Here is a 16096-nt window from a genome sequence, read left to right as displayed (position 1 = left end):
CTACTATGGTGACAATGAGCACACAAGTAACATATGAATGTTTCAAATAGACTGCTTAGGGCAGGTCGCACACAGCAAGAATCTAAACAGGGATCCACTTCATCTTTTAACAAAATGTCAATTTCCCAATAAGCCAAAACTTAAAGTGAAAACAAACTGAAGCAATAATGAGAGAACAAACATTTCCCTGGTCTATGTACGGTAAAACTTACAGTAATGTATTAAAGTGACATGTACTGGACTGTTACACAATTCAAATTATTAACCTCTGACTGATAACTATTAAAGGGAGAGAACATTAAAACCATTTTAGGTTTAAACAATAAGTTTATAATTGTGGAGTAAACACCTGGATGTTATAGTAAGTAATGAGCACCACGGGAAGTCCATGCTTGGTTACTGTACTCAGCTGGAGGATGTGGGTCTCTGTGTACGTCTCTATAATATCAATAATTCCTGTGATTGCTTGCATTCCCTATTGAAATGCATTCAAATTTCCTTCCGGTCTTCATGCTTTCAGGTACAGACACCAGGTCAAACATCTTCCAGACACTTTTGGGAAAAAACTTCCAGCAAGTATTTTCTTCAGGAAATGCAGTTCTAGTTGAAGCGGTTTGTCTTTTGCATAATGACAGAATGTGTGTGTTGTGTTCAACATAAAGTACAAGGCTTAACAACAGTGACATTTTATTAAAATAACTTGAAACAAATCAATACATTGAAAAACATGAGGATGTTAGTGCCTGAAGCACAAACTGATCTGTTTACAGCAATGTGGCCATCAAAATCACAGTTCTAACTGAGCAGGAGCTGAAATGTCTCATCAAAGAATATCTACAATGTAAAGTAAAACAGTAAGACCTGAAGACATTTGGGACCTGGAGCTTAACTTCTGATGTACATGGAAAAAGTGGACAGTTGAAAAGTTGTCCTCAAACCAAAACCTTTCCCACAGAATTGCATGTGATTTAAACAACCAGTGGAGATAAACGATCAGTAATGGACATGTTTCTCCTCCTAAAATGCCATCTTAGGAACAAAACAACTATTCTAAGATGGGGGATTTTACGTTGAGGGTGTGCCAGAGCTGTGACGGACATCATATCAGAGGATATAACGCTCCCTTCAGAGTCAAAGCTTAGGCTCCTCCCCTGCATCCTGCTCTGCCTCTATACACTACAAGGCAAATCTACAAAAAACTATTTTCAAAAGATCTGGCCTTGTGTGTGTGACCCTATCATCTGCCGAGCTTGATGCAAGTAAATCGCTTCAAAAGTCAAACTCGTAAACTCAAAAGGTCCAAGCAAGGCCTGGTCAGGGTGAAGCAGAGAGAGAGAGAGAGAGAGAGAGAGAGAGAGAGAGAGAGAGAGAGAGCCCAGTGACACGAGGTGGTGGTGGTGGCGGTGCATCACTCTTGATGGCATCAGAAGCTACTCGTCCACCTTGTCCTCTCCTGAGTAATGTCTGTACTCTGGCTTCAGCTCCCACGTGTTCTTGTGCGTTCCTTTCACATTGTAGATGCTGATGTCGTGCAGGATTTCCTTCAAGTAACCCTAAGAAAGGAAAAGGGAACATTAGTAACGAAGGAGTTAAAGTGTAACATGTGCTACGTTACATTATGACCTCTCCTTAAAAGGTGCGTTGTTGTCTTGCTGGTTCAGTAACACGCTTGTTGCCGTGTCGTCCTCACCACAGGCTGCTTGGTGATCTCCACCAGGTCCTTGATGTTATAATACTGATGCTTCTCAAACGCCGAGAACAACATGTCCAACACTTGCTGCTTGTCGGCTCTCGCCCTCTTGCCTTCCTCCTTCTTTTTCTTCTCATATTCCAGCTGCGGAGTAAAGGTAAACACACACACACACACACACACTTCAGTCATCACATCAGTAAACAGACATTACTGCCTGAGTAGTGCACAAGATTTCTTAAACAGAATTGACAGCAGTGAGGCTTTAATGAGGCCTGGCAGTCGTGTGTGTGTGTGTGTGTGTGTGTGTGTGTGTGTGTGTGTGTGTGTGTGTGTGTGTGTGTGTGTGTGTGTGTGTGTGTGTGTGTGTGTGTGTGTGTGTGTGTGTGTGTGTGTGTGTGTGTGTGTGTGTGTGTGTGTGTGTGTGTGTGTGTGTGTGTGTGTGGGATGGACTCACGTTGTAAGCATGGTTGGCTACAGGCTTGTAGTTGTTGGTGACAGGCTTGTCCAGCTGTCGTGACAACCTGACGGGCTTGGACAACTCCTCAATTTGTAACCTGTCAAGTGATGACAATCAATTTACCACTTCAATTAACTACATATAAAAAATACCTGCAGTTTAAGTAACATTCCGTTACATTAACACATCTGAGACTTGAGTCACAGTGTGTAGGCATGTGTGTGACACTGCCTTTGACTCACTTCTTCAGTCTCATGTAGTTCTCGCTGACAGCTGGTCTGCACTCAGCTCTCTGCACCACCACTCCCTCCAGGGCCAGCTTATCTGAGGAGGAGAGGCAACGGAGCCTTCAGTGTGTTCCCCGCGTGTTTGCACCGTGTGCTTACTTCATGTGAAGGGAGGGGTGTGTGTGGCTGAATGTGTGTAACGGAGGAGGCAAGACAACAAAACCCAGTATATATAATCCAGTTCAATGTTTAGGATCAGGAAACTCTCTCACAGGCGCTCAACACCATCTGATCCATGTCAAAGGTTGAATATGAGCAGCTTTGATCAGTTCATTCTACTTTAAACTCATCGATACATTTCCCTTTTTGTTAATGGTTATAAAAATGTACAGTAATCAACTTTCTCTTCTCTTCTCTCTCCTCCTAAACCAGTGACGCCTCCCCTTTCATATCGATTCACCCTGACTGTATGTGCGGCCCCCAAAGCTGGACATCTTCCACACGAACAGCATAGCCTCCATCACCACCGACACGCTTCACATAGAGCCGTCATGGCCAGTGACACTTTCCTACACAGGGGCCTCTCCTACATGTGTGTAAGGCTTGGGGTGCCATTAGATGTGTGAATCCCCTAATGCATGTGAATGGATGTGAAGGCTCTTCCCTCCCTCACTCTGTCAGATTCCCAGTGATTAGCTCTGTGACTGGCTGGCGACAGATACGGAGGACTCACCTGGACCCGTCCCTGAGCTGCTGCCATCAGATCTCTCCTCTGATTGGCCTACAGGGAGGGAGGGAGGGAGGGATGGTAAACATGAAAATATAGGGAATGGAAGACGGAGGAAGGGGGGAGGGGGGGGTCGCATAGTAAGAACCACACCCATATGGTTTAGACGCACACAAGAATAGTGAATGACAGAGAGCTTCCAGCTAGGATCTGGATTACGAGCCTCCCAAAAACAAGCCAGCAGACACATACACACACACACACACAGCAGGGCGGCACTAATACTGTAATTAATTCTTATGGGTAGACAGACTTTACTGAGAACGAGTGGCTCTCTTTCACTTTTCTGTACTTAACTTGTGTTTACTAAAAGATTTGCCTTCATATCAGGCTGAGCTCTTGCTTGTTTTGCGTCTTAATGGAGGTTAGAAACTCTGTAAGCGTGAAGCCCAGGACACCTGCATACAGCACAGCAGCACAAAGCAGCTCACCAGCAGCAGCAACAACAACAACAACAACAACACACCACCAGGATCTCAGTCGGCGGGCAAACAAGGCTGCAGAAACGCAAACCAAACACACACCCATGCTCAAATCACACAAACGCCACAGGAAGCAATGATTTGTGTGGAGGTTAAGTTTGACGCCACACACACACACACACACACACACACACACACACACACACACACACACACACACACACACACACACTTTTTCTCTTATAGATTCATACTTCCAGGGGAAAGCTGTTTCACACCAACAAGAGCAGAGGAAAGACGGAGCGAAGCCAGCGGGCTGCACACCAGGAGCAGGCTGAGCTCCTCCAACACACCCACACACAGCACACTTACCTATGCACTGTTCTACAAACACACATCACACAGCAACAAGCAACTAATACATGAGGACCAACACACATCAGGGGATCCAGACATCTCGTCTTTCCTCCCAAATAGAGAAGACAGACAGACAGGGAAGAAGACAGACAGAAGACGGACGCTCACCTGCTGCTGTCTCAGTGAAGACGGTCAGAGTCTGACCTCCCACCGTCTGCATGGTGAACGGGTGGTCTCGAGGCGCACGCACCGTTTTATCGCCTCCCTCGATCGCAGTCAACTCTTCATTCAAAGTGAAGGAGACCTGGACGACAGCAGTGTAAGGCAGAGATGATGGCGTGTGTGTTACATGTAACCTTGTGTGTGTTGAAGATAAAGACAGTTAAGTCATCAGTCACCCACCTCTGCTTTGCCTTGATTCCTGAAAGACACAGAGACAGAATGAATGAGGAAGATCTCTTTGTTTTGACTCCCTTCCCCTTATAAACATCAGTGTGGGACAGAGTCAGAGAAATGCATTCAATGTGGGACAGAGTCAGAGACAGTGTCGTCTTACTTGCAGATTCGCAGCTTCCCGACTTCGCCTCTGCCGGTTGACTTCGTCCATTGTTGAGCCAGATACTTGGGAACCTGTAAGTCAGTTTAATTATGTTCATACTGCGCTGAAACTGATTTTACAAATGTATTTTAAAGGAGGGAAAGAGAAGCAGGGGACTTCCTAAGAAAGGCGAAAAGAAAACAAGACAATAACAAAGCCAACTTAAGTCTGATTTACCCCAAATATGTAGTGTTTGCGAGGCTTTTAACTTCCTAAAATATTACTTCACAGACCAATTAATAAGCGATCACTGTAAATATTATATTCAACTTAGAATATCTAGTTCAATATAGCAACGAACTGTTTCATTCACAAAAGCAGTGAGGAACTAGCTGGTGTTAGCATTGTTAGCTGGATGATTGGATGGCACCGTCCCAAACCAGCTGTACTGTTACACACACATGTACGCACCTTAACGAGCCACACACCGGTGCTCTGCTTGGCTCCAGTTAGGTCGACTTCTCCCTTTTCGGACATTTTATAAAAATAAAGCTTCAGACTGGTTTATCTACGGAGCCGACAGACGCATGCGTTGAAGATATACTGAGTACGGTGGCTCCGTGGGCTCAAATGAAGCAATCGTAATCCCTTGTGTTGAAAATAGTATAAAAACCTTTTAAAACGACACTCAGCGAGGATTGATAAATTTATTGTTTTATTAAGAGATAGATCTATGGCTCGCACAGACAGAATGACTCCAGTGTCTTACATAATCATCTTCTTCGAGGTATTTTGTTTGGCGACCCAGTTGAACAGTCTCAGCACTGTTTGATACTTAAGCAAACAAAAGTGGTGTCATAATTCCAATTTAAGTGATGACAGACTCGCAAAGTGATGTCACTAACCTACTACAATGATAACGTCTAATCAATGTGATTGTCATTAACCAGCTGTGCCCTAATTTCACACATGAATGACACCATCAACTTAGGCCGGACACATAACTTCATAACACATTAATACAAAGACAAGAAGTATAAAAAAAGACTTTTAATCCATTATAAAAACACAAATAAGCAAAAGATGCATCACAAACCTACAGGGAATCGGTGCAGTGAAACATACACTTAGAGTAAATCAGAATAAATCACTACCTAATTCACTTATTCAATGCTAATGCTGTTCAATGAGCCAGATGTGCTGTCAACAATCCCGTATAAAACCTTTGTATAGTCTGTGAAGCTGTGATAAATCATTAATAATCTAGCATTGAAAATCAATCGCGAGACGGTTTCATATCAGGAATCATGATGGACAACCTAACAGGAGCCTGAATCATCATATTTCACAGCATAATCCCTGAAATACATGAGCATATCTGATAGAAACTGGCTGTCTGAAGGTTCCAGAAGGTTTCTCCTCCCTGTTTCAGATCCTTACAGAAACATCCGGTCCTTGCTGTGGGAGAAGCGCGTGTTCAGTTCTTGAGATTTCTTCAACAGCCGCTGCTTCTGAGCTTCGTCAAAGCGGTTCACCTGCAGGTCGGCGTCTCGGTCAAACGCCCTCCTCTCCACCGGCTCGTTGGACTTCTCCTTGGCTTTCTCCTTTATCTTCTTTGTGTGCAACTTCATCAGCGATTCCGCACGTTTGGACTCCTGACAGAAAGGATCGAATGGTGGAATTTAATCCCTGAAGTGAAGGGACTGGAATAAACTTTCACATTACTGTATTGAAGCACTTACATTATATTTAGACACTTTCTCTGCCATGTCCACGTCCTTGTGAGACATTTGTGGGACGCTTTCTTTCTCCGTCTCACCCTTCTTCTTTCCCTCAGCGCGGTCCTATTAGCCAGGAATAGACCGATAAAAGAAAAGAGAGAACATTAGAGGCTACATAATTATTACAAATCCCTGTGGCTAAGAAAAGAGACAGTTATTTCTTCATTATGAGCTCATCCTACCCTGGCCTTGCGCTCCCTGTCAGCAGGTGTATCCGTCCACATGGAGCGGTCTTTGTTTTCTGGACCTGACTTCTTCTTGAAAGTGCGAGCCCCCAAACCAATGTGCTGAAGTTCTGGTGGGAGCTCTGTCATCCACGTTTCTCTGCCAACCAACTCAGGAGCTTCCTAAAACACACACACACACACACAGGCTCATACACTGACACCACAGATGAACACAACACTATATTAAGAGAAACAAATCTAGGTCATGAACTCACCTCTTGTGTGAGTTTGTCTTTCATCCTTTTGGCCCTGCGCTCAAAGTCCAGAGCCACAGAGTCCTGAATGGGCCCTTTGGTTGGCATGGGTCCTATCACATCCTCATCTTCCTCATCACCGCTGGAGGGTTCAGCCTGATAGCCTGGGGGCAGAGCCGGCCCTGGGAAACCATCTTCATCCTCTTCATCTTCACTATCAGCGCTGTCATCATTGTCCACCGCTCGGCGAAACCCAGGAGGTAAGGCCGGGCCCAGCACAGGCGGCCTGGGGAGGGACACAGAGTTTAAATTAAGACCTTAACCCGTTACCCACCACCGTTAGGCTTCGGATAGTTCACTTGAAATAGTTGAATTACCTCTCGGGTGAACTCTGTTGTTTCTTAAATCCTGGGGGCAAAGCCGGACCAAAGAAGCCATCGTCTTCATCTTTTGATACCTTTGTGTTCTTTCCACTGTTTGAAAGAAATATTCACATTTCAGTTTCAGATTATTCTCTGTTTTTAGAGCCGAACTGGACAATCAGAATGCTGATATTATGTGCTGGTGCTTAGATTGATCACTTTAGTAATAATGCAAAGCAAATTGCAGTGCATACATTTCTAAGGTATTTATCAAACTCTTCTGAATCTTACTTCAGGTTCTGTTCTGTTTTTACCTGTAAATATGAATAACTGGTAATATAATTCCTTGTTGTTAATCTGTAAATTACCTCCTTTGAGCAGTTGTCACTCCAAATTATTAAATAGTTGTTCATGTCACGCTTGGTCTGTTTCTGGCTGATACGGTGCCTTTAACTCTTTGTTTCTCTGTTCTAATTCTATGTTATTGCTGATTTCTTTTTTCTATAAACATGAAACTTAATATCTCATCACATTTTTCTGTTTGTCACATTTTGGTATCTGGGTTGTGCATTTCTGTCCCTTCCAGATGCATGAACTCACTCCTGTGCAGATGGTTCTCCACTGCTGTGCTTCGTCTTGGCTCTTTTGATCACCACGTCGCGTTCACTGTCCTCTGAAGAGCTCGATGGTTCTCTCCGTTTATAACCTGGAGGCAGAGCAGGTCCAGCGACTAACAGAGACCGAGAAGAAACATAACTTTTAAATTAAACAGCGGCTAAAACAAGAAACAAAGTCATAAATCAGTGACAATAATTAATATAGAAAACAATTTGTTGTGTACTCTTAACTAAGGGTGGGTACTACTTTGAAAATAGATGATGATAATAATGATGATGGCCAATGACTGAATTCTTTGAGCTAAATAATTGTTGTGTTTTATTATGAATTTCGATCACAGCTGAGCGATCAGACTGCTACTTACACCCATCATCCTGGTCGGAGTCTTCCTCACTGGATCCTGTGAACTTCGGAGGTAGCGCAGGTCCGATAAGTTCATCCGACGACATTATTTGCCACTGATGAATTAGTTAAAATTAAATATTTAAGTATTTCTGCTCAATCCAAGGCCAAACTAAAAAAACATTTGTGTGTGAAAAATCCTCGGATCCTTTAACCTTTGACGCAGGAAGTAAAGACTGAGGTTTTTGGTCACGTGTTCTGTTTTCGTCCAGCTAATCAGAAACAAAAATTAGAGGTAAGCGGCGATAAAATAAATATTTTCCTAAAATATTATGCCTTATATAATCAGTGAGCATAAAAGTAAAGTAAAAGTAAAGTGAACAAAAGCAAATTAACAATATTATAAAATGTGTAATCGATGTGTTCAAACAGTTAACTGTTCAAAACAAAATGTATTTGGGATGTCTTTGTATTTTCAGTAAGACATAATAATATACAATCAATTAATGACTATGTAATCAATATGTACTCTATCTATATATCCCATCATCAGTTTTCCAAATTGCATAAAAGACGATGTGATTTAAAAGAAAAAGAGGGGATTTTGAGAAAGAAAACTGATACAATCCTAGACTTTCCTCAACTTTGATCCTTCTTTTAACAGATTTATTATTTGCGGTTTTTCTTTGGGTGTTAGTTGAACTCTACTTCGGAAAACAGAAGTCTGTTATGGTTAAGCTTTATTTTGACAGCTGCAAGCGGAAGTAGCATTCCCAATCTCCTCTGGCGTCATGTGGGTACATCAGTTGTGTTTATAGATCATGATAGACCTATATAAGTCTGCGGAATATCTGAAGATCTCATTGGGGTGAACATTTGTGACGTGTTTACACATTAGTCTTGTAAAATGGGTAAAAGGGACAAATCAGAACGCGGTGAGTGGCATAATGTTCATACTACGTAGATAACAAGCTAACTGTTAGCTAACCCAGCAGAAAGTCTACGAACAGATTCATTCTCTCACACACTTTGAGCTGCAAAATATACCATAACGTCACGCACATTGTTTCATATTGTCCTCTCTTATTATTGAACGTGTCTGACTTATACTGTCAACCCACAGAGAAGAAATCAAAGAAACGTTTCTTTGAAGAAGAGGATGATGAGGAAGAGGCGGGGGGCAGTGAGTCCCAGGAGATTCCTGCCGCTGCGGGGAAGCAGGTGGACGAGGTCAGCGTCAGACTGGATGAGTATGGAGCCAAAGACTACCGTACTCAGATGATGCTGAAGAACGATCACTCCTCTCGGCCCCTCTGGGTGGTAAGACACCACAGTCTGGACCCCCATTCACTCATTTGACCCCAAAACAAAGGTCTTAACTGATGCTTCTTCTTCATCTTCTTCTTCTATCCTCCCGCCCTCCAGGCACCAGACGGACACATCTTCCTGGAGGCCTTCTCCCCCGTGTATAAGTACGCCCAGGACTTCTTGGTGGCCATCGCAGAGCCGGTGTGCCGGCCCATACAAATCCACGAGTACAAGCTGACGGCCTACTCCCTGTACGCCGCTGTCAGCGTGGGGCTGCAGACCTCTGACATCGTGGAGTACCTGCAGAAACTCAGCAAGACGTCTGTGCCGGATGGTATCGTGCAGTTCATAAAGGTTTGAGTGAGGGGAGAGAATAGAGAAAGATGGGACTGGGGGAAGTGTTGCTGGAGTTGTGTAATGATTGTTGACCTTTCTCCTCTCAGCTCTGTACAGTGAGCTACGGCAAAGTCAAGCTGGTCCTCAAACACAACAGGTAAAAGCCATTTTCAACATTAATGCCTCACTCATTCTCCATTTCCAACACTCAATCTCTGAATGCGCTGCTTGTTTTGTTGCAGGTATTTTGTTGAGAGTGCCTTCCCGGAGGTAATACAGCGCCTCCTGCAGGATAACGTGATCCGGGAATGTCGCCTTCGCACTGCTGATGGTGCCGACACGGAGCTCATCACTGAGGTCGTCCACAGCAAGTCAGCGGTACGTCCGTCCACTGTTTAAATCATCCACCGGACACACACAGACACACACAGACAGACAGACTGACTGATGCATGTCTCTTTGCCTCTCCATGTTAGATTTTGAAGTCCCTTTCGGAAAAGGGAGGTACTTCCACACCGCAGCAGCCTGCCGAAGGGCAAACGTCAACTCAGCAGGTTCCTGAGGACATCTTCAGCTACTACGAGCAAATGGATAAAGAAGAAGAAGAGGAAGAGGAGACTCAGACTGTGTCGTTTGAGATTCGACAGGTTTGTGGCAGACATCGTTTGTTTTGTTGTTTAGATTTGTTGATTTCTACAAACTAGTAGTTGGGGTTCGCTTCCCTCATCTTCCTCACGGAACACTTTCACACTCTTTTGTGTGGAGCTGCATGGCTGTGAGCAAACACAGGCAGAGGAAGGTGGATACCAACTCGCTCAGTCTAGTTTGTTAATGGTTACAGTCAAAGGCCAGCCTGAGACTCGACTGCTGCCTGACAAAGGCAAATAAACACACAACAAACTGACACACACACTCTCCAATCTGTTTTACCGGCCTCTCATTATAATCCCCCTAACCAGCCTCATGTTGTCCATCAATCAAAGTTTAAACATGAGGTCATCGTTACCTGAGGTTTGCTGGAGCTTTGTTGGCACGATCCAATTTCTTGAAACGCTCGCTTCTTCTTCTGCATGATGTAAATGGTTTGTTTATCTTTAAACCAGACAGTGTGAGCTCGTGTGATATCAGCGACATCATGTATGGAACCACCCTCCATAATGACAATGTGAATGATGTCACAGTTTGTAATGACATCATGAATGAGCACCGTTTCTCTTTCTCTTTGTCTTTCATTTACATTTTTATTTTTGTAATTGCATTAGGAAATGATAGTAGTGGGAGAGATGAATGTATTTAGGGCCTTTTTAAAACTCCTTGTCTCCTTCTCCCTCTCTTCTCTGTGTAGGAGATGATTGAGGAGGTGCAGAAGCGTTGCATCCAGCTTGAATACCCTCTGCTTGCTGAATATGATTTTCGCAACGATACAGTCAACCCAGACATCAACATCGACCTGAAGCCCACCGCTGTGTTAAGGCCGTATCAGGAGAAAAGCCTGCGCAAGATGTTTGGGAACGGCCGTGCTCGCTCCGGCGTCATCGTGCTTCCCTGCGGTGAGGCGACTGGTTCAGTCTGTGTGATCGTGTGATGAAACTGACAATGCAGGCAAACTCTGATCTCTCCCCTTTGCGTTGCAGGAGCTGGTAAGTCTCTGGTGGGCGTCACAGCTGCCTGCACGGTGCGGAAGCGATGCCTGGTATTGGGTAACTCCTCCGTGTCGGTGGAGCAGTGGAAGTCCCAGTTTAAGATGTGGTCCACCATCGATGACTCTCAGATCTGCCGCTTCACATCGGACGCCAAGGACAAGCCCATAGGCTGCTCCGTGGCCATCAGCACCTACTCTATGCTGGGCCACACCACCAAGCGCTCCTGGGAGGCCGAGCGGGTCATGGAGTGGATGCGTAGCCAGGAGTGGGGGCTCATTATCCTGGATGAGGTGCACACCATCCCCGGTGAGCCGCTGTAGTGCTGCAGTTTACCATGCAGTGTATTGTGACCTGTTGTGTTGGAATAACCCAGGCGGCCGAAATAACAAATCCTCTCTGCTTCTCCGTAGCCAAAATGTTCCGTCGTGTTCTGACCATCGTGCAGGCTCACTGCAAGCTGGGCCTCACCGCCACGCTGGTCAGAGAGGACGACAAGATTGTAGATCTGAACTTCCTGATTGGGCCCAAGCTGTTTGAGGCCAACTGGATGGAACTGCAGAACAACGGCTACATAGCTAAGGTCCAGTGTGCCGAGGTGAGTCAAAGAAAACTCAGGTTCCCTTCGAATTTCAAATTCTGCAATGTCTGGATGTTTTGTTAAAATGCAGTTCTAGTAAGGATTAGTTTTGGGTTATGACGTCCCTAATGGCTAAAGGCAGCAGCGTGGAGTGATGCTGTTTGAGCTCCATAAACCAACAGACCTTGTGTGTGTGTGTGTGTGTGTATCATTCAGGTGTGGTGCCCGATGTCTCCAGAGTTCTACAGAGAGTACGTGGCCATCAAGACCAAGAAGCGTATCCTCCTCTACACCATGAACCCAAATAAATTCCGCGCTTGCCAGTTTCTCATTCGCTTCCACGAGCGGCGCAACGACAAAATCATCGTCTTTGCCGACAACGTCTTTGCCTTGAAGGAATACGCCATCCGCCTCAACAAGTAAGTCGGTTTGTAGAAGGAGCACCTTCACCACTCGTCTGTGTCGTTTGCTTTTGTCGCTTCACTCTCCTTTGTCGTCGTCTTCGTCAGGCCTTACATCTACGGTCCCACATCCCAGGGAGAACGTATGCAGATCTTACAGAACTTTAAACACAACCCCAAGATCAACACCATCTTCATCTCCAAGGTAAACCCATCCATTAAGAGTTGATCTTCTTTCAATACTCTCAGTACTTTGGGCTTGTAGACCCTCTCAGATCTAAACCCCGGCCTCTCTGCCCTCCTGTGGTCAGTGGGAGGCACAGCAGTCTCGGCTCGCCTTTTTTCTGCTACATTGGTTGCTTTGTGTTTAGCAATGTTTACATTCAAGTGAGGTCAGAAATCAGATTTAATTGTTCGCTGTAATCCTATTGTACTGGATGATATTGTGCTCTTTATACTAAAAATGTTATCTTATATTTACACTTTTCGAGCATAGATTGTGGAGCACAGCTGCTAAAACATAGTCTTTGTTTGGAATCAGTGTGGTGACAGATTCCTCTAAGGTGTATTTCCCTTGGAAGTCAGTTATTTTTCCCAATCCGAAACATTACAGCAAGACATCACTTTGAACTTGTGATGTTTGATACAACTGGTTCTAGGGTTTATCTTATTTGTTTGTGCATTTCCCTGGTACCTCTGGCCCTGTTTAGGTTGGAGACACCTCCTTTGACTTGCCAGAAGCCAATGTTCTGATCCAGATCTCCTCTCACGGTGGCTCTCGCCGACAGGAAGCCCAGAGACTCGGCAGAGTGTTACGAGCCAAGAAAGGTTTGTCTACCTTAGGAGCTTTAGCAAAAACGCATTCTGTGACATTCTGTTCAGTTTTTCCTCACATACGGCCGACGCACAAAGACAAGTAATTCCTCCTGCACCTCTGTGTGTTTAGGAATGGTGGCGGAGGATTACAACGCATACTTCTACTCACTGGTGTCCCAAGACACCCAGGAAATGGCTTATTCCACCAAGAGGCAGCGGTTCCTGGTGGACCAGGGCTACAGCTTTAAGGTGCGCACAAGTGACTTAGTTCTACACTCATTTAGTTCTACTTTCACCATTAGTTTTACTTTTAAGTATCGTATTATAAGGTTCTATCTGCCCACAGAGAGAGAGATTATGAGATAGAGTTTATTTAGTTTCATTTTTCATCAACTACGAAGTGTTAATTTAGCTCCAGACAAATTGGAGCCTGACTAAATTGATACGAAGACGTTTAAGTTTCATTCGATGCCGTCTGGTTGGACGAGACTCACCCGCATGGTAATCTGAGAGTGATTCTGGCAGCGGCCAATAGGGGCTGAAAGCAAACCAGATACATTCTTTGTTTTGAACAAAGAGGACCAAATAAAGGATGAACCTCAAATATAATTTGGTTTCGATTGAAGAAATAAGACGCTAAGCTGCTGTTGAATAAATACAACAAAACAGTGTCAGGTAACGCAAAATGTGAACAATGAAAGAAATAACTGATACAAACTAGAGTGAAAGTGAGGTGATGATCGATGCTTCTGCTTCCGTCCACTTGACTTTGTGTTGTGTTCCTTCTTAGGTGATCACTAAGTTGGCAGGTATGGAAGAGGAGGACTTGATGTTCTCCACCAGGGATGATCAGCATCAGCTCCTTCAGAAGGTCCTGGCTGCTTCAGACCTGGATGCTGAGGAGGAGGTGGTGATAGGCGAGGTGGGCGGACGACCACAGGTGAGAGCGTTCCTCCATGCCTTCATTACCACCTAGAGAGCGAGTGAAGCTCTGACAGTGTTCTTTGTTTCATATTGTTCTTTCTCTCAACACGTTGCTCTCTTGTTTCCCAATCAGTTCTCCAGGCAAGCAGGCAGCATGAGCTCCATGTCGGGTGCAGACGACGCCGTGTACATGGAGTATCACAGCCGAGGCAGCAAAGCCGCTCTCCTGGGCAAGAACATTCACCCGCTCTTCAAGCGCTTCCGAAAGTAGATGCGGTTAAAGAGGTACTCTGTATCTACGGTAACTTGATAACTTTGTGTACTGGAGCTAATATCCAGGTCACCAAACCACAAGATGGTGTCCAGCAGGTCTGGAGAACAAATTGACTGTCATGTGAAGCGAGCGATGATGTAAGTGGCTTCCCTCCGAATCGAGATGTTGATGATGGTGCTCCTGTCCTCTTTTAGAGGACTTATGAAAGCACCCAAAGGTGCTCTTTGGTCTGTGGTCTGGCTGAGGCTGATGTAACTCTGTGTCTTATCTGCTGTCAGCAGTTGCTTCACTAAAAACACAGCTGTGTCCAGTTGTGTGAAAATCACGGATACAATGTAAAATGAGACTTTTGTCTACACATCATTTGTAGATTTTGCTGTAATTTACTAATTAGAACCCCACAACTCCAACCCTCACTGGATATCTGCCACGTAGTGTGATCTCTTAGTTTAATATCTTTGTTTTCCAATTTTCCTATTAAACTTTCTGTGTTTTCACCAGAGGAGAGGATTCATGTTTTCTTCAAACATCTATGAGAGGCAGTGAAGTGCTTTGTCACTGTTGTTTACAGGTTAGATAGTGTGCGTGTTTTCTGAGTGTGTCACATTGTATACATGTGGTTGAGTGGACAAGTCACACATTTATGAATGAGTAAAGAAAGGAGGGGGGGCTCGCTGGCTGCATTTGAAGGAAGTTAAATGGAGAGATGAGGGGTCCCTTTAAGCTGCAGCTTGAAGACTTGTGGCTGTTTCAAAGGGAACAGCCGGGCGCCCTGTGCAAGCTGCCAAAATAGTGAGCGTGGGAAAAAGCCCACCTCTGCCTATAGCCACGCTCCTACACACAACGTGCACCGCTCTCTTCCCCCCTGCCTGCCTGCTCCTCTGGCTCAAGCCTCCTTTGTCTCCTCTGCACACTGGAGGCTCATTGGCTCCTAAGGAGGCTGGCATCACAGGAAGTGAGCTCACTGGAGGAGCGCAGTGTCATCCAAAGGGATTAAGAGACGGAGGAAGAGGAAGACAGCAGGGCGTGTTATTGAGTTCTGTGACTTTTGTTGTATACAATCACACCAGAAATGTTTTTGCTTGGTATTAAACTTCTTTACACACATCAAAGGCACAGACTTTAAACCAACCCCCATGTTCCGGCTCCCCGCTGAACATTAACAACAAATGCCAAACTCCACAGGAGAACGGAATGAATAATCAGCTCAGTCTCATTTCATTTCTGAACCATTATCCAACACTTTGATGGTTTGAAAGTGTTTACCAGCTTTAAGACAAATGTTACTGATCCATCTCCTGCCCCTACGAGCTGCAGACTGTTGACTTCACAATAAGATATTACATACACACTAAACACTAAATCACTTTCAATGAGCAGTCAAGTAAGCATGAACACCTGGTGGTATGTGAACTGTGTGTGTGTGTGTGTGTGTGTGTGTGTGTGTGTGAGACGCATGGGAGGCCTGATTTACTTTGTTTAATTTAAAGGAATAATTCTAGCTGTGCGACCCTGTAGTACAGGGACGCACATATAACAGTATATGTGTGTGTGTTTGGGGGGGGGGGGGGGTAGTTGGGGTCCTGGCTGATTGATTGGTGTGACATAACTTCTTTTTGGCACGTTGTTATCCACTCCTTCCTGATGAAATCACAATGAAGCCCTACAGTTTTTTGGGGGGGAGAAACGCCCACTGGCCGGTTCCCGTGTTCTTCCTCCCTCCTCCGGAGCGAACATCCAATCCTGTTCCACTCCTTGGTTGCACAAGCGACTCTTCCTCGACACAATCCCATCTAACATTACATTACCACA

General features: G+C 44.8%; 3 protein-coding genes across 3 annotated transcripts; 1 reads left to right on the top strand and 2 right to left on the bottom strand.

The window, feature by feature from the left end:
- Positions 1 to 670: 670 nt before the first annotated feature.
- gtf2f2a (general transcription factor IIF, polypeptide 2a) lies at positions 671 to 5107 on the bottom strand. Its single transcript, XM_076155628.1, has 10 exons — positions 4953 to 5107; positions 4500 to 4573; positions 4346 to 4364; positions 4112 to 4247; positions 3111 to 3158; positions 2393 to 2474; positions 2148 to 2247; positions 1691 to 1834; positions 1070 to 1553; positions 671 to 1029 (listed from the first exon to the last, which is right to left on the bottom strand). The coding sequence occupies exons 1-9, from the start codon at positions 5016 to 5018 to the stop codon at positions 1431 to 1433; spliced, it is 792 nt and encodes a 263-aa protein (XP_076011743.1). The 5' UTR covers positions 5019 to 5107; the 3' UTR covers positions 671 to 1029; positions 1070 to 1430.
- A 409-nt stretch (positions 5108 to 5516) lies between these two features.
- On the bottom strand, positions 5517 to 8224 carry gpalpp1 (GPALPP motifs containing 1). Its single transcript, XM_076155627.1, has 7 exons — positions 8028 to 8224; positions 7646 to 7775; positions 7061 to 7156; positions 6705 to 6969; positions 6445 to 6609; positions 6224 to 6325; positions 5517 to 6136 (listed from the first exon to the last, which is right to left on the bottom strand). The coding sequence occupies exons 1-7, from the start codon at positions 8110 to 8112 to the stop codon at positions 5918 to 5920; spliced, it is 1062 nt and encodes a 353-aa protein (XP_076011742.1). The 5' UTR covers positions 8113 to 8224; the 3' UTR covers positions 5517 to 5917.
- A 536-nt stretch (positions 8225 to 8760) lies between these two features.
- Positions 8761 to 14700, top strand: ercc3 (excision repair cross-complementation group 3). The gene is made up of 15 exons (XM_076156208.1): positions 8761 to 8940; positions 9129 to 9325; positions 9431 to 9667; positions 9757 to 9806; positions 9892 to 10027; positions 10126 to 10296; positions 10995 to 11199; positions 11284 to 11598; positions 11703 to 11887; positions 12086 to 12288; positions 12379 to 12475; positions 12981 to 13098; positions 13217 to 13335; positions 13877 to 14026; positions 14144 to 14700. Exons 1-15 carry the CDS (start codon positions 8913 to 8915, stop codon positions 14279 to 14281), a joined length of 2349 nt encoding a protein of 782 aa, XP_076012323.1. The 5' UTR covers positions 8761 to 8912; the 3' UTR covers positions 14282 to 14700.
- The last annotated feature ends 1396 nt before the right edge of the window (positions 14701 to 16096 follow it).

This window comes from Genypterus blacodes, unplaced genomic scaffold (genome assembly GCF_046128005.1).
Source record: "Genypterus blacodes isolate CSIRO-AG114 ecotype Tasmania unplaced genomic scaffold, CSIRO-AGI_Gbla_v1 ptg000067l_1, whole genome shotgun sequence".
In the NCBI taxonomy this organism is placed as follows: Eukaryota; Metazoa; Chordata; class Actinopteri; order Ophidiiformes; family Ophidiidae; genus Genypterus; species Genypterus blacodes.
This window is presented reverse-complemented; position numbering and strand designations above follow the sequence as displayed.